At 44.3% G+C, this 23,082-nt stretch overlaps 1 protein-coding gene across 1 annotated transcript in view; it reads right to left on the bottom strand.

The window, feature by feature from the left end:
- RPS6KB1 (ribosomal protein S6 kinase B1) overlaps positions 1-23,082 on the bottom strand; it is a 1,830,003-nt gene that overhangs the window by 116,879 nt on the left and 1,690,042 nt on the right. Inside the window, exon 12 of the mRNA XM_044054533.1 lies at positions 2,505-2,612. Coding sequence (XP_043910468.1) covers positions 2,505-2,612 — 108 coding nt within the window. The remainder of the gene's footprint in view (positions 1-2,504; positions 2,613-23,082) is intronic.

Raw genomic sequence — 23,082 nt, 5'->3', positions numbered from 1 at the left:
TGAAGCAGTAGACGCTGGCTCTTAAGGGGGAAGAGTGGCTGGAGCCGAAGGTGGAGCAGACTCAGTGGAGAGCACACTCCACATCACCTTGAAGGCACTGCGATCCTGGGTCGAGAGAGACTCCAGTCCCGAAGGACCGGTAGATCTCCCCGGCACCGAGGAGGGTGGCTCCAAGGCTGATATGGGTGCCGAACTCACCTGTGCCGAAGTGCCGAGTGGGAGAGTCGGCTCCGACAAGGGTCCGATTTGACTCCCCCCAGGAGCCAACCAGGGAGTGTCGGCTCCCAGATCTCTTGATGGAAGACAGCATCGACAAGATCGGAGCAGACGTCAGAGCCGAGATATCGTGGGTGATTACTGGCTCTGCCGGTTCCAGCACAACGACTTCCTGACACACTGGCTCCGAACTCGTCCAAGTCAGAGGAGAACAGATGGCATCTGAGATACAGTGGTTGGCTCCACGATCCGATGGGCTAGGCTCAAAAGAATTTCTGCTAGGGCCCACATCCGCAGCAAGCTCTTCACCACCCACTCCACGTCATCGTGAGATAATCTTGAGGATTGAGAGGAATGGGTCGATGACCTGTGACTACCTGCCACAGACTGTAATAATGCAGCACCGAGTGTATTGGCTCCAATGACGGTGATTGACTCCTTTTTCAGCTCCGCAACAGTTCCGAAGACTCAGATGGAACCAAGGGAGGGCCAGGTTGGTCGGAACTGAGAACCTTCGGCTCCGAAGATTGTGTATCCTTGTGACTGCTTTATGGGTCAGACACTGGAGCCGACGAAGCGGACTTTTTTGTCTTGTCCGATTTTGAGGCCTGATTACCTTCTTCAAAAGGGCCTGGTCAGAGCCGAGGTTCGGCTCCAAACCCAACCAGCAAGAATGAAGGCGAGATGGGACAACATAACATCAGAAAATATACCCCTGGATGCCAGACAGGGGCATTTGGTGCTGATTTGGCTAAACTCTTGGCTAAGCTTATAAGGGCCTCAGGGCCAATAGCCTAGTAACTTCCTATGATCCTATTATCCAAATAACTTCACACTCTTCTTACATAAGTAATGCTGTAAAATAATTTATATCAAAATATTACTTAGATATTGGTTATATTTAAAATTTATTATCAATACCTTTGGTTTTATAAGGTTACCCACACAAAATCTGAAAGCTTTATGGTTAACTGTAGAGCTAAAACCCAGGTTTAATTCTTTAATTATTAATAAGGTATTAAACACTGCAAAATATACCAAAGAAGTATAACTCAGATCTTTTAAAACAGTTACATATTCAGTATATATTCAGCAATTAAGAAACTCAAGAGAAAATACAAATGCTACAAAAAATTAACTGAAATATAGTCTATATTGTTGTTTAAATAAAATATTATATCTAGCAAACATTGGTCTTGTATGAAAAAAACAGACTTTGATCTGAAGGAAGCTGAAAAATATTTGATATTAAAGATCCCCTACTACTATTTCTGTTTAAACTTTCTTGAGAAACACATGCACAGGGCATTTTCACACCACACAGGGTTATCAAAATTGTTTATAAATACATATGTAAAATGACAAAGATGTGGAATGAATAGTAAAAACAGATGGAACACATTTTGTATCTAATAAAATTACAACTGGAATAAAATTTAATGTCTATGCCAAAGTCATTTTTTAAATCTATCCTTAATGCAACTTGTACGCGTAGTCACAAAGGCCTTCATGGGTGTGTTGCATCACAAATATTAGCATTGATGAAAAACAATACATATAATTAAGATAATTACATTTACTTATATCATCAGGTTACCTTTTTCTAATCTCTTTTTCTCATTTATACTTTTTTAATTTCCTTTTTCAAATAATACATTCTTTTCAAATAAGCTTTAAGAGAAAACAATATAAAACTGAAAGTGTAACAATACAGCATTTTATTTAGTGTTACAAGTAAGGGATAATTAAAACTGCAATCAACCCCCAACTATATATAGTACATCTATAATATACACATAATAACGTGAATATATATGTTTCACAGAAGTACATTAAACCCATAACTAGGACACTTATTACAGCTACACGGCTTCATCTGTTTAGAAGCTCAAAGCTAAGCTATGTACAGACCTCTGCAAAGCTTGCCAAGTCAACCTAAGTGTGAAATACTAGTCATAGATAGATGACTTGACAGTACATTTTATTAACAAGATCGCTATTTCAAATTCTGCATCAAATAGACTCACTTCTTGACCATTTCACAGCAACTATTTGCAAACCAAATAGTTCATTTACCTTGCATTATAAAAATTAAAAATATTGCCTTGTTATCTGCTTTATAAATGAAACTTAACATACCAGTAATTCAAAGTGTCAACGTAAGACACACACCAAGCAATTGCCAAAATAATACTCAATGCCATTAAGCAATGGAAAAGAAAATTAAAACCATTTTGTTAAGGAAACCAAATAAAGAAGTACAGTTTTAATCTTTCTTTTAAACTTACCAAAAACACTTGGTTGGCACTTTCACTTAGTGTTGAGTCATCTGGGCTGTCAATAGGAGCTTGTTGTGTAAACTTTGAATCAAACTGGCTCACATCTTCTTCAGATGACTGCCCAAACCAAATTGGAGGTCAGATATTGGGGGGTAAGGAGTGAGAAAAAACAGTTTACATTTTGGTATAAAAGCTTCCAGTCCTACAAACAAGTAATGATAAACATGCTATATCCAGTTCCATTTTAATTATGTTTTACTTTATTTTACAGATCCTTCCAAGAAAACACAATTAATGTTAAGGTTTGACAAGTGCTTGGTGTTGTATGAATTATATGACATTTGGCAAACTGACTTAAACCTTCCACCTACCTCAGCGAATGCACAAGGATAAACTTTGCAGAAAACAATGAGCAACTTTCCCTATTAGCTTTACCAACGTGCCCTTAATTCTAATGCAGACTGTAATCTACTTTTATTCTTTCATAATCATGCTAATACTTCCTGCTGTCTCCAGTATTCAACTCTTCCAAGTTAGTCACCACTATACTACAACTAAACAATCACTCTATGTTCTTGTTCACTGCCTCTGTAATCAACGCCTAGACCTGTCACATAACCATCAGTCCTGCTGCCTGTCTCATCACAGTGACACTTCTCTAATCTCACTCAGTGTGTTCCCTCTTATACATCTTATCTTCATGTTGCTGTGAGCACTGCTTCTCTGCTTTTCCCCCAAATCCCATCTCTAAGTCCCTGTTCTTTCCTCAGTGTCTGTGTAAAGGTTTGCCAGCTGTACACCTGCATGCAGTTGGTCATTCTTTAAGCCTGGGGTACCCATTCCTGTGTTAAAGTAAATAAGCACACAACACCCTCTCTTCTAGGCTTTAATAAGTTAACAAAAAACATAAGAAGCGCTCTGTGAACAGACTACAGAAGCAAGGTTTTAATTTTAGATGCGTCTATTTTAAAGGACTTAATATCAAAATATCAGCTTGTGTGCATGTTGAAAGGTGGGTACAGGAACTGATCTGTGAATAACTTGTCCCCCAATGGATCTGCAATCAAAAGTCAGTTTAAGTTTCATGTCTAGTAGGTTCATAGAATAGTACCAGGCTAACTGGACTTGTGGGCCATTTTAAGCCTAGCCAGTTACCCCACATAAGAATCAAACATTGCACCTTGCGTTTGTAAGGTAAACACCTTAACCATTATACCAACCTCCCTCCCTATTAAAATAGGTCAGTACATTACAGACATTCTGCCTGCTACGGATTTGAACCCAGGACCTACTACCCATATAGCTGTAACTCTACCCCTTTAACTACTTGGATATTATAAAATGCACACCTGGTGCAATTCCTACGGCACAGCAGTGTTGCTGTTTTTTTTGTGTGCATTTTGCCCATGTTACCTGCCAATCATCAAACCCTCAAGTGGGCTATCAGCCCATTTGTTCTCACTGGGGAGAGAGAAGACTGGGTTGGCTCATCATCCAGGCAGCCATCATCATGGGTAGCTCACAATTTTGTTGTTTTTCTTCCTGGCCCTAATGCTGAATGCACTCAACAAGGCAGCAAGGGGAAATATGCAAAGGGGTGATGGCAAAGGACATTCCCTAGCTTCCACAAGGGGTATTCCCTCCAAGCAGCCCTTTAGCACCCCTTGCAACATAAACAGTGGTCACTTTTGTCTCTATTAGGGATATAATACTGCCTTTTATGCATGCAAACCCCTGCTATTCCCCAATTGGAAAGGTGAAAGAGCCACACACCTTCACTCCTGCTTGGCTCCTCTAGAGCCAGGGTCACTAACTGAACTCTGGCTGTCAGAGTCACACTCAGGACTCCATTGCTCTGCACCAATGAGTCAGGCTACATGGCCTTTCCTTTTACTGAAATGTTCCAGGTACTGACACAGGAAACCCATGCTTAAAACATCTAATCCTGAAATACAAAAATATGGTATTTAAACAGCAGCATGTAGACAACAGCAAGTAGAAGTGCAGTTGGGGAATAAAAAGACTGGATTCATCACACTGGGCCAACTCACAACATATCCAGAATGGCTCCTTATCAAAAGTGCAAGACCAAAAAAAAAAAGAGCAGTGCTATTTAAAATTATGAATTTCAAAATTCACTGGTATGTTATTTAAGCCGCGGTGGCACTGTCACCTCACAGCAAGAGGTTCTCCCGTTCGATTCTCGGCTGGAGCGCCTTCTATGTGGAGTCTGCATGTCCTCCCCGCGGTCAAGTGGAGTTTGAAAGACATGCGTGAAATGGGCGTGCCTTCATTGAAGGTTGGACGTTGAGCTGGCACCTTGGCACCATAAAAATCTACTGCCAATCATTAGCAGACTGGAGTTCTGCTGTGGCGACCCCTAACCGGGAAAAGCCGAAAGAAGAACTGGTATGTTATTTAAAGTTTTCTGCAGGGAGGTCCTGTCTCTCTTCACCCCTCACCACCCCTGCTATTTATATGTACTAATTACAACACAGCTGCACCTTGGAGGAGGGGGAATACTCCAAAGCACCACAACCTCAAACTTAAACCATATTACGTACAAGCATCGGCACTTGGAAGTTGTGCTACTCAAAGGATCAGTTACAGTCCTTGGAATTTTCAAAATGCATGCTCTGGAGTATTCCTGCTCTGAGCTACAACAGAATGGCATTAAATATACTGATCCCAAGGATATTGCCAATTCCTGGCAGATCGATTCAGCGCCAACTTCACCCCACTCTCACCCCCTAAAGGGCCCATCTCAACACCGAAAGATTGCCAAATTCCGGTAATACCGGCCACACAGGTAAAAATCGCACTCTCCAAAGCTAAGAATAACAGCATCCATGGGACCAGACGACATCCCGGGTTGTATACTACATAAACTACAAAATGAATTGGCACCTCACCTAAGTGTCATGTTTAATCATAGCCTCACATCAGGCTTTGTGCCCACTGAGTGGCGCACAGCTACAGTTATCCCACTCCACAAGAGGGAGATCCACCTTGTATCCTGGGAACTACCTCTTCATCAGTCTGACAAGCCTGATCTGCAAGCCATGGAACGTATTATCATGGAACTTATAAACAAAGACATTGGCAACCTTAAAACACTGGACCCCACCCGGTTTGGGTTTGTGAAGGGCCGATCTTGTCCCCTTCTCCTAAACCTGACTGACTTCTTCAAATCAGTCTCCAGAGCTGTGGACGAGGGTAAGGTTGTCCATACAGCCTATCTAGACCTCGCCAAGGCTTTCGACATCATCCCCCACAATGGAATCATAGACAAACTTACTAAGCTGGGCATTAATCCCTCCGTCACTCGACGGGTTGCCAACTGGCTTACTGACAGAACCCACACTGTAAAAGTAACCAACTCCAAATCCTGCTCCAGACAAGTGACAAGTGGAGTACCTCAGGGTTCGGTCCTGGGACCGCTCGTTTGCCATCTACTTCTGTGAAATACAGACCAACACTAAGGGACTCTGGCTAACAAAGTTCGCAGATGACTGCAAACTGGGAGCCATTATTGAATCGCCAATGATGTGGATATTCTACAAAAAGGCCTTACAGAAACAGATGCTTGGTGCCAGAGCCATGGGCTCAAGCTCAATGACAAGAAATGTACAGTTATCTCCTTTGGGGAAAAAAACATGTACCCGTGAATTACCACATAGGTGGCAGTACACCAAACACCGAAGGTGTGATAAGAGACTTAGAGACACAGGTGGACAGTGATCTCACCTTTGATAACCATATCGCCACAACAGTCAGGAAATCCTTCTATGTGGCACACCTCATCACTAAGGGCTTTTCATCCAGAAAAAAGGTAGTCATTGTCTCACTGTACTCATCCCTCATTAGACCCATTATAGAATACAACGCCCTGTTTGGTATGTACCTCTCAAGACATCTGCAACAACTGGAAAGGCTGCAGAAATACCTCACTAAAAGAATGACAGGCCTAAAGCAGATGCCCTATGCTGACCATCTAAAAAAACTCCAGCTATACTCTGTCACATATTGTTTACTCAGAGGCGATCTCTGCTTAACATACAAGGCCATGTCAAACCCAGAGCTGCTGGACATGACACACTTAAAGAAATCCCAATCCCTCAGAGCCACACGCTCCAGGGATCTAAACCTTGTCACCACAATGAACAAAACAGCTGGAAGGATAGGTTCCTGACCCAGAGACTCTCCAGACTCTGGAACAGACTGCCCATACATGTCAAGCAGAGTGCCTCTTTGGCCCTCTTCAAAAGGAACCTTGACGATTGGATGGGAGATAGGAAATTCACCCCAGGGATCACGTCAGTCACCCTGCTAGACAGGGGTCCAGGGAAGTAAATATTGTGGGAAGAAATAGCCAGGGAATTGTTATAGCTAGGCTTGTATAGGCCCTTGGGCTGATAGCCTAGTATCAACCTATGAACCTTGGGATTCGTTGTGGCAGAAAAAGTATTAAAAAGATGCCATGTTTGCAAATTAATAGTGACATTGCAAGAAAACTAACTTACCACAACCTTGTGACAATATGAAATTGAGCTGCTTATAACCCTCAGAGTAATATGCTACCGTCTGCAAAACCATTAAAAATAAACCACCTTTCACAGTTTTTCTTGATTCTTTGGATGGCGCAGCGGTTGCATTGTCGCCTCACAGCAAGAGGTTCTTCAGTTCGATTTCTTGGCTAGGGTGCCTTCTGTGTGGAGTCTGCATGTCCTCCTTACATTTGTGTGGGTTTCCTCTGGGTGTCCAAGCTTCCTCCCACATTACAAAAACATGCATCTACAGCGTTTCTCCTCGGGTCACCACTGAAAATTGGTTTCATTCCAAGTCAGACTTTGCCGATGAACAAATGTTACAAAAATAAATAAAATAAGTTTTGCAAAAGTATCTGAAGGACCAAGGCACATGATTGAATTAAGTTTGGTCACTGTCTGTACATTCAGCAGCATGTGACAAACTAATCTCTTATAGTCACATTCTAGTAAGAGGCTTTTCTGGAGCCACACTTAGTTGTAATTACAACCAACTAATTTTTGTATTAAATGTACGTCATTAATGGTGGTCTATCAGTACAGAGTTCTATAACTGACATAATCAGAAGGATAGTTCAGAAAAAGGCTAACATGTTGTGAAAAACTTTTGTATGTTAGTTTTAAGTAAATAGGTGTTAGAGGTGTACTGGGGTGTATTTTTTTTTGTTTGAGGGCTTTCCATAAAACAAAAGGTTTTGTAAGATGGGACATGGACTCAAATGGATATGACAAAAAGCAACTGAATAAAAGATCAACCTGCCAAACATTAGTGTATGCATGCAACACAAAATCTGAAACTAGATACTTAAAAAAGCTGTTACACATAAAAAGTACAGTTTTGTACTTACCATAAATGTCGATGTTCGAGTGTTGACACTGCTGCAGTCATTACATCTGGGTTATCCTGCCGTCAGGCAGTCCCGCAGTCGGCCAGAGTTCCAAAGTCTTGGTCCGGCGTCGGTTGCTGTCGCCTCCTCCCTGACGTCAGTGCGACAGGAGTATATAAGATGCAGCAGACGCCATTTTCTTCAGTTTTTCTTGCCCCAGATGTCAGGTGTCCCCAAATAGGTAGGCAATTCAAATTGCTAGTAAACAACACAAAGGAAAAGCAAGCAACCATTGTTAGATTACTCCCCATAGGTAAAAAGGGTAGATGTCCTAGTTAAGTACCAGAAAGTAAGAGGGGAAGGAGGGAGGGTAAGCTGGACTGCAGCAGTGTCAACACTCGAACATCTACATTTATGGTAGGTACAAAACTGTACTATGTTCATCGTGTTACACTGCTGCAGTCATTACACTTGGGTGAAATCCCAAAGCTGAGGTAGGGAGGCTGGATGTATAAGGCATTAGGGCTGGGTATAAGGCCCTGCAGTACAGCAGTGGCGAAGCCAGCTCTGGATTTGGAGTATAAAGGCAAATGGTAGTGTTTGGTGAAGGTATGCACAGAACTCCATGTTGCTGCTTCCATAATATCCTTGGTAGGTTCTCCTCTGAGGTAGGCAGTTGAAGTGGCTGTTGCCCTGGTGGAGTGTGATCTAATGCTGCTAGGTACAGGTTTCCCATGGTGGGTATAGCAGAAACATATGCAGTGTCCTATCCATTTTGAAATAGTCTGCTTTGAAATGGCTTTTCCCTGTGCTCCTGCAACGTATGCTACCAATAATTGCTTAGATTTTCTGAAAGCTTTGGTTTTGTCCAAGTAAAGCGTAACTGTCTGTGAATGTCCAAAGAATGTAGCAATTTTTCCCCTTTGTTCTGTGGTTTTGGATAAAAAGTTGGCAAGTGGATAGTTTGGTTCAGAGCCACACTTGATACCACCTTTAGCATAAACATAGGGTTAGTTCTTAGAGACACCCTGTCCTGGTGGAAGATGAGGAAAGATTCCACTGCCATTAGTGCCTGTAATTCTGAAACTCTTCGTGCTGATGTAATTGCCAGTAGCAGAGCAGTTTTCCAAGAGATGTATTTTATTTCTGCTGTGTTAGCTGGCTCAAAAGGAGGTAGAGTTAATTTTTCCAAAACAAAGTTGAGGTCCCAAGTTAGTGTAGGTGCTCTACGGGGCGGTCTTATGTTTTTAGCCCCATCTGAGGTATTGTTTGAGCAAAGGATTAGAAAAAATTGGTGGATCCGTGTTGTAATGAGCAGAGATAGCTGAGGCGTGGATCTTGATGGATGAAAAAGAAAGGCCCTTGTCCAGCATTTCAGTTAAGTACTGCAGTATCTGAGGAATGTTTGGGACAAGAGGGTCAAGGCTGTGCGCTTGGTTCCAGGTACAGAATCTCTTCCATTTATCAGAGTATGCTTTCCTGGTGCTAGGCCTTCTGGCCTCCAGAATGACATCCATAACAGCTTTGGAGAGAGGCATTGCTTGCTTGACTAGGGAATTTTCCATGCAGCTAGGTTTAAGGTCTTTAGCTGGCTGTGAAGTATCTGACTGTTGTGCTGTGTCAGCAAGTCTGGGATTTGAGGCAAAATCCAGGGTGGGTCTTGTGCTAAGTTCTTTAAGATTGGGTATCAGTGCTGGAGTGGCCAGTCTGGTGCAATCAGTATCATTTTTGGCTCTTCCTGCCTGGCTTTTATGAGTACCTTTGGGAGGAGAGGTAAAGGAGGGAAAGCGTATACTTGTAGTTTTTTCCAGCTGAATGAGAGGGCATCCACTTTCCATGCTTGTGGGTGGTAGCTCCTTGTGCAGAATTTCTGTAATTGGCAGTTCTTTGGGGTAGCAAACAGATCTATGTTCGGGCTCCACCATATTTGTGTTATCATTCTGAATATTTGTGGATTCAATTTCCATTCATGTGGGTCCATAATGTTTCTGCTTAGGTCGTCTGCCAGTGTGTTTTTCTGTCCTGGCAGGAATTGTGCTTGCAGATGAACTTGGTAGGTTAGAGCTGTGTTCCACAAGGTCATGGCTTGTCTGCAGAAGGAGAAGGAGTGTGTGCCCCCTTGCTTGTTTATGTACCACATAACAGTGGTGTTGTCTGTCTTTAGTAGTAATTGCCCTTGATGCAGTAGGTTCTTGAAAGTCATAATAGCGTTTTGTACAGCTAGCATCTCTTTTTAATTGATGTGAAGATGTCTATGCTCTGTGGGCCACTCGCCCTGGATACATTTTCCTGCCATGTGTGCTCCCCAGGCATAGTCCGATGCATCTGTTGTCAGTGTTTGCCTGGCTGTGGGTTGATTGAAAGGCTGTCCCTTGTTGAGGTGACAAGCTTGTGCCCACCATCGAAACTCCTGTTGTAGGCAAGGAATTAGTGGTATAACTGTTTCCAAACTTTGACAGTGTTGAGACCATACGCTCTTTAGGTACCATTGTAGTTTCCTCATATGCAGTCTGGCATATGGAATTAGAAGTATGCAAGATGCCATGTAGCCCAAGGCCTGCAGAATTTTTCTTGCAGGGAGTTGGGTCTTTGTTGCCATTAATTGAAAATATTGAGTCAGTTGTCCTTGCTTGTCTGGCGTGAGATAAGCCGTCTGGGCCGTTGTGTTCAAGCTGGCACCCAGGAATATTATCTGTTGTGAGGGCATTCGTTTTGATTTCTTTTCGTTTACTGTGTACCCCAGGCAACGTAACTTTTTTACGTATGCCAGATGCTTTAGTAGAATGTCCTTGCTCTCTGCTTGAATCAGGCAGTCGTCCAGGTATGGATAAATCTGAATTTCTTTTTGCCTGCAAAATGCAATTACTGGTGCCAGGCACTTTGTGAAGACCCTGGGTGCAGTAGATAAGCCAAAGGGCAGTGCAGAGAATTGATAGTGCATTGAACCAACTAGAAATCTGAGGTATCTTCTGCAGTTTTGTCTGATAGGGACATGCAGGTATGCCTCTTTGAGGTCCAACGTCACGAGCCAAGCTTTCTTGCCCAGCATGGGAAGAAGCTGATGTAGTGTAAACATCTTGAATTTCGGTACATCCAGGTAAGTGTTTAGTGTAGAATGGTCCAGAATGGGTCTCCAGGCTTTGTCCTTTCTGGGAACCAGAAAGAGTCTTGAGTAAAATACTTGTCCTTGTTCCTGTGGTGGTACCTTTTGAATAGCTCTCATGTCCATGAGTGCTGCAATTTGTCTTTGAGCCTCTGCCCATTGATTTGGTGGCAGATTTGGCATTCCTTTTAGCCTTGGCAGGGTGTGAAAATGGAACCTGTAACCTTGAGATACAATGTTGAGAACCCATTTGTCTTTGGTGATGCAATGCCAGTTGTGATAGAAAAGTGCCAGTTTTCCTCCTAAGGGGGCTGCCAAGAGAGAACTGTTTGGCAGCTGTAGTGGAAAGTCATTGAGTCTGTTTTTTATAAGGTTGAGGCCTGTCTTCTCCTTCTTTCTGGCCTGGTGTGCCCCACTGTCGGGGCCTGTAAGGGCCTTGTGTCTGACCTCTACCTCTTGGACGTCTGTATCTGCCCCTTTGAGGTCTGTCTGCGACTGGAAAGGACCAATTCTTTGTTGGCCAATTTCTGCTAAAACAAGGAGGCTGAACCTGTAAGAAATATTTCACAGTTTGCATAGATTTTGCCTTATCCTCCATCTTCTTTAATACCTCCACTGCCTTAACTCAAACCAGGACATCCCACTGCAAAGGTGCATCCAATAATTTTACCTTAACATGATCTGGTAACGTATGTTCTTTTAACCAAGCATGCCTTCTAATGACAGAGCCTGTAACTGCTGCTCTACAGGAGGCCTCTAAGGAGTCAAACCCACATTGCAAAGTATGTTTTCCTACTTGTTCAGCAGCATGCAATAAATTCTGCATTTCTTTTAAGTTAGGAGGATCTGAATATGGAAGCATCTTTTGTTTCAACTGAGACATCAAAAATTGCTAATATTTTAGCATGTGAAACTGGCAATTCAAGGCTCTCATTGCTAAAGTTGCAGACGTATATACCTTCTTTCCCCATCTGTCTAAAGCTCTGGAATCTCTGTCAGAGGGAACTGGGTTTTTTGCTGATGAGGCCTTAATCCCTTTGGCTCCCTGAGAAATAGTTTCAGGGTCAGCAACAAGGCTTTTGTACAGAAATTTGTGAGAGTCAGGGACTCTGTAATATCTATCAGGTTTAACTGGGGCTGGGGGTAAGGAGTCAGGGTTCAGACTGGATTCAGTGTACACATCATCCACAATGTCTAGAACTGGTGGGATAGCAAGGGGTCTGTGTTGAGGGAACAAAAGGAAGTTTCTGAGCATTTTCTTGGATACTGAATAATCCTGACCTTCCCAATGGAAATGCTCCCTCATGGTATGTAAGGTCTCCCCAAAGGAGTAATCCTCAGGCGGAGAGGCTGATGGAAGTGATTCCTCAGCATCAGAATCCTCATAAGGGGGTAAGGAATATCCTAGGTCCGAGGAAGAGTCAGAGGAAATGAACACCTGGTCAGAAGATTCATAGTCTGCATCCTGTCTGGGCCTTTTATCAGGAGGGGGATGGGACCCCCTGATCAGGGTGATTAGGTCCTCGGCCATTTTTAGCATTTGTTTCTTAGGCATGGAAACCTGTCCTGGACAGAGTTGCTGTTTCTTTGCTTTTAAGGTGGGCTTAGACTTAACAGAGGGTTTAATGGTTAACTGGGTAGGTCTGAAAACATCCTCTGTAACTGTGGATTGCTCAGCTACTTTGATTCCCTCTGTAGGTTTAAGATCGGTAAACTGAAGGCCTAGTGCGTCCGAAGGCCCAGCCAGCTCCACGTGGGAGTCAGATGCGGTCTGTGGTTCTGTGGAAGTGGTTGTCAGGGGCTGCTTAGGCACCTCGTTGAAAATCGGAGAACCGGTGACCGGCCTAGAAGAGGCCTCGTCGTGAGTTTTGGGCCTCGGATGCCTGTCCTTGTCCTTTTTATGCATTGCGGATGTCGGAACTTCCAACGGCATGGTGTAATTGAATTTTCTACCAAAATAATGTCGGGCAAAATCAAACCGGCGTTTAATAGTGCGCTTGTTAAACCTAGCACAAAACCGACAACCAATGACGTCATGGTCAGGGCCTAGGCATGGAATACAATAGGAGTGGAAATCCTTATGAGGTATTTGCTTCCCACAAGAAATACAGTTATTAACTTTTACTGACATCGGTCTGAGGCAAGAAAAAGTTTCAACGGGTACTTAGCTTTTTTAGAAGACTTCGGTTCTGGATTCGGAATGAAAATCTCAGGAGTCGGCCGACCGGCACTTGCGAACTGCTTCTGCTTCATACATCGCGCGGCAAGAAAGACCGGAGAAAATGGCGTCGGCTGCATCTTATATACCCCTGTCGCACTGACGTCAGGGAGGAGGTGACAGCAACCGACGCCGGACCAAGACTTTGGAACTCTGGCCGACTGCGGGACCGCCTGACGGCAGGATAAGCCAAGTGTATTGACTGCAGCAGTGTAACACGATGAACATCATGGGAACAATAACTTTTTAACATAATGATGCTTTTTATATTATCTTTAAATGTCAATGGTTTCACAGATGAATACAAAAGAAAGAAAGCAGTGAACTATATTAAAAAATGTATAGTGCAAATAACTATGCTACAGGAGACACATTTGGAAAGAAATTAACATGTGGATTTGAAAAAGAAAGGTTTTCAGGACAGTTATTCAGTGGAATACTTGGGATAAAGTAAAAGAGGAGTACTTACATCAATTGCAAGAGGAGCTCCAGTAGTGACAGAAGAGGATAAAAAATATAATAATGGCATTAAGGGGCTACTGGCAAGGGAGGATGATTACACTGGCATGTATTTACATTCCATCTAAAACTGCTTTATATTTTATTTCATATTTGTTTGCCAGGAAAGTCCGACTTGGAACGAGCCAATTTTCAGCGGAGGCCTGGGGAGAAATGCTCCAAACACTTTTCTTTGTAACATGGGAGGAAACCAGAGCACCCGGAGGAAACCCACACGAACGCAGGGAGGAAATGCAGACTCCGCAGAGTGCACCCCATCTGAGAATCAAATGGGAGGACCTCTTGCTGTGGGATAATACAAACCGCTGCACCACTGCTATAATGGAGATTAAGAAAAGTTTGGGACAAATAATTAGCTTTCAGCAGGGAATACTATTTACAGGTGGGGACTAGAATTTGATTTGCAGCAGTGAAGATGTGTCTGGGGAACCCAGAAGGGAAGATATAACAAAGGAATGTAGATTTTTGAAGAAATGTATGAAAATAGTTGGCACAGATGTAAATTCAGTAGTAGGAGATGGGGTGTATTTACATATTATTCCTCAAAATGCAAAAACTGGGCTAGGCTACAAGAAAATGACATTTCACAGGAACATATGCATTTAAATATAAGTTATGTCCTTACCATAACGTTCCATGTGGAGTGTTCATCTCGCCTTTGTTCTTACACCTGGGTTCGGAGCCGATCCTCGGCTCCGTGTCGGCCGCTTGCAAGCTCTGCATCGAGAAGAAGCTCGAGACAACCTAATACCCACAATCCCCCTCTGCCTTTACCTCAGATCTAGTTTGCAAGCAAACCAGCAGTCAGAGAGAGAACACACTCATGCCCAAAAATTTACATAGAAGCAAGAACACTTATATCTATATATATATACACATGTACATCATATATATACAACAACTGCAAATGCAGAAGCAAAATAACCCAGACCAGGCACCAAACTGAACGTTCTTCCTGAGGGTGGGAGGGTGGGAATGTAAGAACAAAGGCGAGATGAACACTCCACATGGAACGTTATGGTAAGGACATGACTTCTATATGTGAGAGTGTTTGATCTCGCCGTTTGTTCTTACACCTGGGTAGCGTCCCTAGCTCCATGTTCCTGAGGAACTCACGGGAGGACGTTCTTGAGCACAGTGGAACCAAAGGTTGCCCTGTCCCTAGAAACCCTGTCTACTTTGTAATGAGAGATGAATGTATGTGGTTTAGACCAAGTGGCAGCTGCACAAATAGTGTCTAATGGTAGGCGAGCTGCATGAGCCAGGGATGTAGACACTGATCTTGTAGAATGTCCTTTGGGTTTGACAGATAAAGTTTGATTCGAAGAATCATAAACATAGATAATACAATCAGTTAACCATTTGAAAAGAGTTCGTTTAGTAACCGCTACACCTTTCCTGCTATCAGCAAAGGCTACAAAAAGTTGATCAGATTTCCTGTGATCCTTTGTTCTATCCAAGTAAAATCTAAGTTGTCTATGGACATCCAACTTGTGTAACATATACTCCAATTTATTGGAGTGATTTTTGAAAAAGGTGGGTAATTCAATGGCTTGATTAATGTTATTAATAGAGCAAACTTTGGGGAGAAAGGATGGATTAGTGCGAAGAGATACTCTGTCAGAGTGAAAGATCAAATAAGGGTGTTTAATGGAAAGAGCCTGAAGCTCAGATACTCGCCTAGCGGATGTAATGGCTACCAAGAAGAGGGTCTTCCACGACAAATACTTCAATGGACAAGAGGATGCTGGTTCAAATGGAGGTAACATCAATTTGGATAATAAAAGGTTTAGATTCCAAGGCGATGTAGGAGATCTAACTGGTGGTCTAATATGGAAAGACCCTTTTAAAAAGGCCTTACAAAGTCTGTGGGCCATAATAGGAGCCCCACATTCTTCCACATGAAAGTTGGAGATGGCAGCCAATTGCACTTTTAAAGTGGCAGGAGAAGTTCCTTGGTGGAACAATTCTGTTAAAAACTCCAAGATTTTGTTTAAAGGAGCTATGACAGGATCCATTTGCTGTGTATTTGCCCAGAATACAAAATGCTTCCATTTACTAGTGTAGGTCTTTGTAGTGGAAGCTTTATGAGAAGCTACTAGTATATTCTGAACCGCAGGTGAAAGAAGATCAGACCTGGCTAAGTAGGGAAGCGGAGCAGCCAAGCTGCTAGATGGAGAGACAGGAGCGAGGGGTGGGGAGCCCCTGACGAGTGGGTCAGTAGATCTGGCTCTGGGTCCAGGATCCAGGGTCCCCGAATGCGGTGTGCCAGAAGAAAGGGGAACCAAATTTGACGAGGCCAGAATGGGGCAATGAGGATGATAGTCCTTTGCAGGTTGTTGGCTTTCTGCAGAAACTTCGCAATCAGGGGAAAAGGAGGAAAAGCATACAGGAGACCCGGGGGCCAATCGTGAACTAGCGCGTCCCTGGGGACTTCCCTGGAGGGCAATAGGGCAAAGTAGCTCCTGCATTTGGCGTTCATTGGAGACGCAAACAGATCGCAGGAAGGCTGGCCCCACTTGCGAAAAATCTTCTTCGCAACTGACTGTTTTAGGGACCACTCGTGCGGCAACAGGATTGCTCTGCTCAGCCTGTCGGCTATGACGCTGGATGGCCCCGGGATGTGCGTTGCTATCAGAAAGCGACCCGTGGACTCCGCCCATTGCCAGATTCTCATGGCCTCTCTGCATAGCTGATAGGACTTGGTTCCCCCTTGTTTGTTTATGTACCAGACTACAGACATGTTGTCCGTCTGAACTGCAATAGTCCCTAGAGGAAGAAGGGGAGCAAAGTGTTGCAACGCTAGGAACACTGCCCTCAACTCTAGAACATTGATGTGCAGATTGTACTCTAAATTGGTCCATTCGCCTTGGACTGTCTGTCCCTGAAAGATGCCCCCCCACCCTATCAGGGAAGCGTCCGTGGTCACCGTAGCTGTCGGTGCGGGTAGCACAAATGGTCTTCCGCTGGAAAGGTTGCAAGTCCGAAGCCACCAGGCTAGGTGAGATTTGCATGTATTTGTGATCAGAATTTCGTGAGTCAGAGGTAGCTGTTGGAACGACCATTGAGCAAACAGTAGCCATTGTAGAACTCTCATGTGCAGTCTCCCCAATGGTATCGCAATGAGAGAAGCTGCCATGAGACCCAAAACCTTTAGTACCAGTTTTGCTGGGGATTTTCTGGATGACAGAAGAAGAGATATGTGGCTTTGTAGTGAAGCTATCCTTTCTGGAGGAAGCCTTAGAATTAACTGATGCGTATCCAATTCCGCTCCTATGAATAAGATACGCTGTGATGGCTGTAGTAAAGATTTTTCGAAATTTACAGAAATTCCGAGGTGAACACAAAGTTGTAGAGTGTAATCCCTGGCCTGTATCAGTTGACGCTGGGTGGTGGCAGAAAGGAGCTAGTCGTCCAGATACGGAAACACTTGGAATCCTAGGCGTCTCAGGTGAGACGCTACCACTGCCATGCATTTGGTGAAAACCCTGGGGGCTGAGGTCAGACCAAAGGGCAGGGCTCGAAACTGAAAGTGACTGGCTCCCAGCCGGAAGCGCAAATGATCTCTGGACGCCCTGGCCATTTTGATGTGGTAGTATGCGTCCTTCAGATCTATTGAGCACATCCAGTCGTCCTTCTGTAAGAATGGAAGGATCGATTGAAGCGTGACCATTCGGAACTTTTCTTTGTTGACGAAGGTATTGAGGTTGCTTAGGTCCAGAATCGGCCTCCAGTCCCCTGTCTTCCTTGGAACTAAAAAGAACCTTGAGTAAGTTCCGAATCCTCTTTGGTCCGCTGGGACTGGTTGGATGACTCTTTTTTCTAGCAGCTTTGAAATTTCTATAGCTGCTGGTTCTCGCAGATGGGGCGGCACATCTGGGAGTCTTCTCTTTGGAATGGGGGTGGATAGAAATGGTATTCTGTAACCTCTGGTAACAACGCTTTTTACCCAGTTGTCTGTAGTAATGTTTTGCCAGGCCTGAGGGTATAAAGCTAAGCGACCCCCGACTGCCTCCAGAGCAGGACAGTCGGGCCTCCTCTCAGGAGTGCTGGAAATGTTTTCCAGGGGGGGTATCCCTGTCACCTTGATTCTGCGGACCCCCTCTGCCGCCAGGGCGGCGTCTTCCACCTCTGCCTCCTCCTCTGCCTCTAGAGGGGGCATCACCCTGTGTGCCTGGGAAAGAACCTTGGGGTTTTCGAAACCACATTTTCCCACCGCGTTGCCCTTTGGGGTACGGTCTGGATGGGGTGGAAAAACGGACTCCGACAGCAGACAGAGTCTTACCCTCCTGCTCACACCGGGTAAGGGTCTACTTTACTTTGGGGCCAAAGAGAGTGGCACCGTCAAATGGGGCGTTAGTAAAGGAAGACTTGAAGGCTTCCGCAAATGAACATAAGCGCATCCAGGATTGTCTACGAAGAGCAATCGCTGAAGCTGCTGCCCTACTCGAACCTTCGGCTGCGTATGAGATCAGCCTCATGGACGAGTTTACAATGGATGTAAGGGTATTGAGTTGTGCTGTAACTTTCTCCGAGACAGCAGCATCTGTAGTACCCTGGAGGGTATCTCCCAGCTCTTTGATTAGATCCCTCTGTAGTCGTGTGAAGTGGGTCAAATAGTTCAGGGATCGCATAGAAAAGGCCGCTGAACTAAAAATGCACTTCCCGTACCTGTCCATAGTCCTAGAATCTTTGTTAGGGGGATGGACAGATGAGGAAGATTCCGACATCTCCTTTTTCGTGGCCGCTGCCACCACCATAGCGTCCACTGGAACTCCCTTTGTTAGAAAAGCCTTTTCTTGGGGTGCAGTAATATACTTATTAGGCTTTCTAGGGACTGGCTCCACTGTGTCAGGAGTCTCCCACGCCCTTCGAGCAATCAGCTCCATTAACTCATTGAAGGGCGGAGTGACCCAGGAGGAGGAAGGGCTAGCACCAAATGCCTTCAGCAAGACTGACTCATCCTCAGAAGGGGGGAGGGACTGCCAATCACCTCTCTGCTTTAGGATCTCCAAGATGTCAGAAAAAGAGACATCTTCTGAAGGTGACTTTGGGGACCCTTCTGACTCATCCAAGTCAGTATCAGATGTCAAAGATTCTTGAGGAGAATCTAAGTGTCTCCTCTTACACACTCTTTTCCTAGGGACTTCTTCGGGGGGAGCATCTGAAGAAGCCTACGAGGAAGAGGGGGCACCCTCCAGGGGTGGCTGAGACACAGGTGCTCGACGCTTAGCTGTAGCCGTGGGTGCAGAGGAGGATAACGGACCTTTATGGGGAGGAGAATCTGTATCTGCTGATGTGGTTGTCTGGGTAGACAACACCTTCCTCATGAGATCGAAGGCCCCCGGGTCCCGAGTCGAGGTATCTCCCGGTTCCGAAGAAATGGGAAGAATCCCCGAAACAGGCACCGAAGGCATCGACCCCGAGGACGGAACCGAGTCGATCCGAGCCGAGGCCCCGAGAGGGAGCGTCGGAACTGAAATATCGGTCCGACTCTCGGTCCCGGAACCCAGGATGGATCTTCGGCTCCGAGACTCCGGTACCGGATCAGACGGAGTCGAGGTGAACGGAGCCGACCAAGAAAAGGACGGTTCTGGCACCGAGGGCTCCACAATCAGCAGCTCAGCTTCTTCCGGCTCCGAAGACTGGACAGGTCTCGGAGGAGGAACAGATGGAGACAGTGGAAGGCCTTCAAGTGTCGACACCAATTGAGAGGAGACAGAGATGAGTTTGGATAAGGCCGTATTCTCCATTAACTTCTGCACCACGCGGTCTACATCAGTATCAGAGAGGGGCCTGGAAGAACGGGTCGAAGGAATCGAAGACGGAGCCGACCTCAACAGTGTCGGGGGAGGGAGCTCCGTCACCGGTTCCAAGACTCGAGGCTCGGAAACTGACAACAGTTGAACACTCGGCCCCGAAGTCTGTGGAACCGGTGATCTAACTTTAACTGAAGAGCTCGGAGCCGATGACCTGGGCTCTGACTTCTTCGATTCCTTTGAGGATTTGGATGCCTGGTCTGAAGCATCCAGAGCCTCTTGAAAGGTAGGTTTTAACAAACCCCTATCCATGAGTTTCCTGCGCCTATCTGTCATGACCCTCCCACTGAAAGAATGACAAATTGAGCAGTCTTCTTGCAGATGGAGAGGGCCAAGACAGTAGACGCAGGAACTATGATGGTCAGTAACTGACATCTTTTGCCCACATTGGCAACGCTTGAACCCAGATTTAGCCTTTTCAGACATCTTACACTTAATATGGGTAGAAAGTGAGAAGTCAAGTCCAGTAGAAAAGTCAAGTCCGGTGAAATTGTTGAATCCAGTAAAAGGAAAAATGTCAATCCGGTAGTCAATCCAGTAAGGGGTGGTAGGCCCCGAGGGAAACTCTAATAAGTTTAAATAAACTTAAACGGAACCGAGAATTCCTCAACCGTACCACACACACACACTTTGTCACTCAACAAACTTTTTAGAATAAAATTACTCTGAAACAACAAGAAAAAAATCTTAAATCTTATCTTTAGGTGCCCGAGCTCGACCCAGTGATGCGAACGCTGCAGCGGCAAACTAGATCTGGGGTAAAGGCAGAGGGGGATTGTGGGTATTAGGTTGTCTCGAGCTTCTTCTCGATGCAGAGCTTGCAAGCGGCCGACACGGAGCCGAGGATCGGCTCCGAACCCAGGTGTAAGAACAAACGGCGAGATCGAACACTCTCACATTTGAAAGTTTTGACATGCATCCAATAACGATTTCAGATCATGAGCCAATAATAACCAAAATATAAATCACAGAGTAATGAAATAAAAAATGAGACACTGACTCTTTCCCACCTATCTGTTGAAAAACGAGGAATTTTAGAAATGGGTAGTGGAAAATATTCGGGAGTTATTACAGAAGATAGAATTTTCTTCTGAAAATATAGCTAGGGAGTGGGATAAAATTAAATTGAAGTTTAAAAATTGAGTTGAAATAAAATACAGAGATGGTTAAGAAGTAACAAGAATTATGTAGAGTGATTGACAAATGTTAAAGTATTGCAGAATAACAGGAATCTCACAGAACAAGAACAGGAGCAATTGCAGAATGCTAAACAGAAAATAAGGGATTACCTGTATAATATGTATGAGTTTAGAAAGATTGCTGTTAAGCAACTAGTTTTTGACAATAACTCCAGAGCACAAAAACTTTTAGCACAATGACTCAGGCAACAGAAAGCACAAGGGATTGCCACCAAGCTTAGGCAGCCAACAATGAAGACAAGTGATCCTGTAGAGGTACTAGAAATATTTTAGAACTTTTCTTAAAGTCTGTAAAAAGCAGATAACTATGGAAATCGAGACAAGGTACAAATGGAAATGTTTATGGAAGAATTAAATATGCCAAAGTTAGAGGTAGATGAGGCTCAATTACTAACAGGACAGGAAGAGATGAAATAAAAATGATGATGTATAATCAATCTACAGGAAAGTCCCCAAGAAAAAGAAGTTATGTACCTACCATAACGTTCCATGTTAGTTGTCTTGCTATCATGTTGAACACTTGTGTATTTAGCTTCCATTCGTGAGGATCCATGAGATTTCTGCTTAGTTCGTCTGCCTGTGTATTTTTTGTTCCCGGCAGGAATTGTGCCTGCAGATGTACGTGGTAAGTCAGTGCTGTGTTCCACAAAGTAATGGCTTGTCTGCATAGGGGGTAGGAATGTGTGCCCCTTGCTTGTTTATGTACCACATAACTGTGGTATTATTCGTCTTTATTAATAACTGTCCTGGATGTATTAGGTCCTTGAAGGCTGTCAGGGCATTCTGTACAGCTAGCATCTCTTTTCGATTGATGTGAAGATGCATTTGTTCCTTGGGCCATGTGCCCTGAATAAATGTTTCTGCCATATGTGCTCCCCAGGCATAATCCGATGCATCCGTTGTTATTGTCTGCCTGGCTGTAGGTAAGGTGAAAGGCTGTCCCTTGTTGTGGTGACAGGCCTGGGACCACCATCGAAACTCCTGTTGTAGGCAGGGAATCAAGGGTATGATTGTCTCTAGGCTGTGACAATGCTGGGTCCAAACACTTTTTAGATACCATTGTAGTTTCCTCATATGCAGTTTGGCATATGGAATTAGTAGAATGCAAGATGCCATGAAACCCAGGGCCTGCAGAATTTTTCTTGCAGGGAGCTCGGTCTTTGTTGCCATCATTTGAAAGTAACGAGTCAGTTGCCTTTGTTTGTCTGGCGTGAGATAAGCCACCTGGGTAGTTGTATTTAAGCTTGCACCCAGGAATATTATCTCTTGAGAGGGCACTAGTTTTGATTTATTTTCGTTTACTGTGTATCCTAGGCAAATTAGTAATCTTTTTACAAACTCCAGGTGCTTTAGAAGAATGTCCTTGCTCTCTGCTTGAATAAGGCAGTCGTCCAAGTAGGGATATATTTGAATTCCTTTTTGTCTGCAAAATGCAATTACTGGTGCCAGGCATTTTGTGAAGACCCTGGGCGCTGTAGACAAGCCAAAGGGCAGTGCAATGAATTGATAATGCACTGAGCCTGCTATAAATCTGAGGTATCTTCTGCACGATTGTCTGATTGGGACGTGCAGGTATGCCTCCTTGAGATCCAAAGTAACTAGCCAAGCCTCTTTGCCCAGCATGGGCAAGAGGAGTTGTAGTGTTAACATTTTGAATTTTGGAACATCCAGGAAAGTATTTAGGATTGACAGGTCCAGTATTGGTCTCCATGCTTAGTCCTTTCTGGGTACTAGGAAAAGTCTTGAGTAAAATCCTTGGCCTTGTTCTTCTTGTGGAACATTCTGAATAGCTCCCATATCCATAAGAGCTGCAATCTGTTTCTGTGACTCTGCCCATTGGTTTGGTGGCAGGTTTGGCATACCTTTTGGTTTTGGAAGCGTGTGGAAGTGGAACCTGTACCCTTGAGAAACTATATTCAACACCCATTGGTCTTGGGTGATCATGTGCCAATTTTTTGAGAAAAGTGCTAGCTTTCCCCCTAGGGGTGCTGTCAACTGGTAAGAGCTTGGTATTTGCAGAGGGAAGTCATTGTGACCGTTTCCTATAAGGTTGTGATTTGTCTTCTCCTCCTTTGGGGGTTGAAGCACCCCATTGTTTAGGTCTGTAGGAGCCTTGGGGCTGAGATCTGCCTCTTGGGCGTCTGTATCTGCCTCTTTGTGGCCTGTCTGACACAGGAAACGACCAATTTTTTGAAGGCCAGTTCCTGCTAAATTTAGGTGGTTGAACCTGTAAGAAATCTTTCACAGTTTGCATTGACTTTGCTTTATCCTCCATTTTCTTTAAAATCTCTTCTGCCTTAACACCAAACAAGGTATCATGCTGTAGTGGAGCATCCAATAATTTCATTTTAACAT

The sequence above is a fragment of the Protopterus annectens genome, chromosome 13.part0, assembly GCF_019279795.1.
Source record: "Protopterus annectens isolate FY-2018-M chromosome 13.part0, PAN1.0, whole genome shotgun sequence".
NCBI classification, from domain to species: Eukaryota; Metazoa; Chordata; order Ceratodontiformes; family Protopteridae; genus Protopterus; species Protopterus annectens.
Note: the sequence above shows the minus strand (reverse complement) of the source record. Positions and strands in the feature narration are given on the sequence as shown.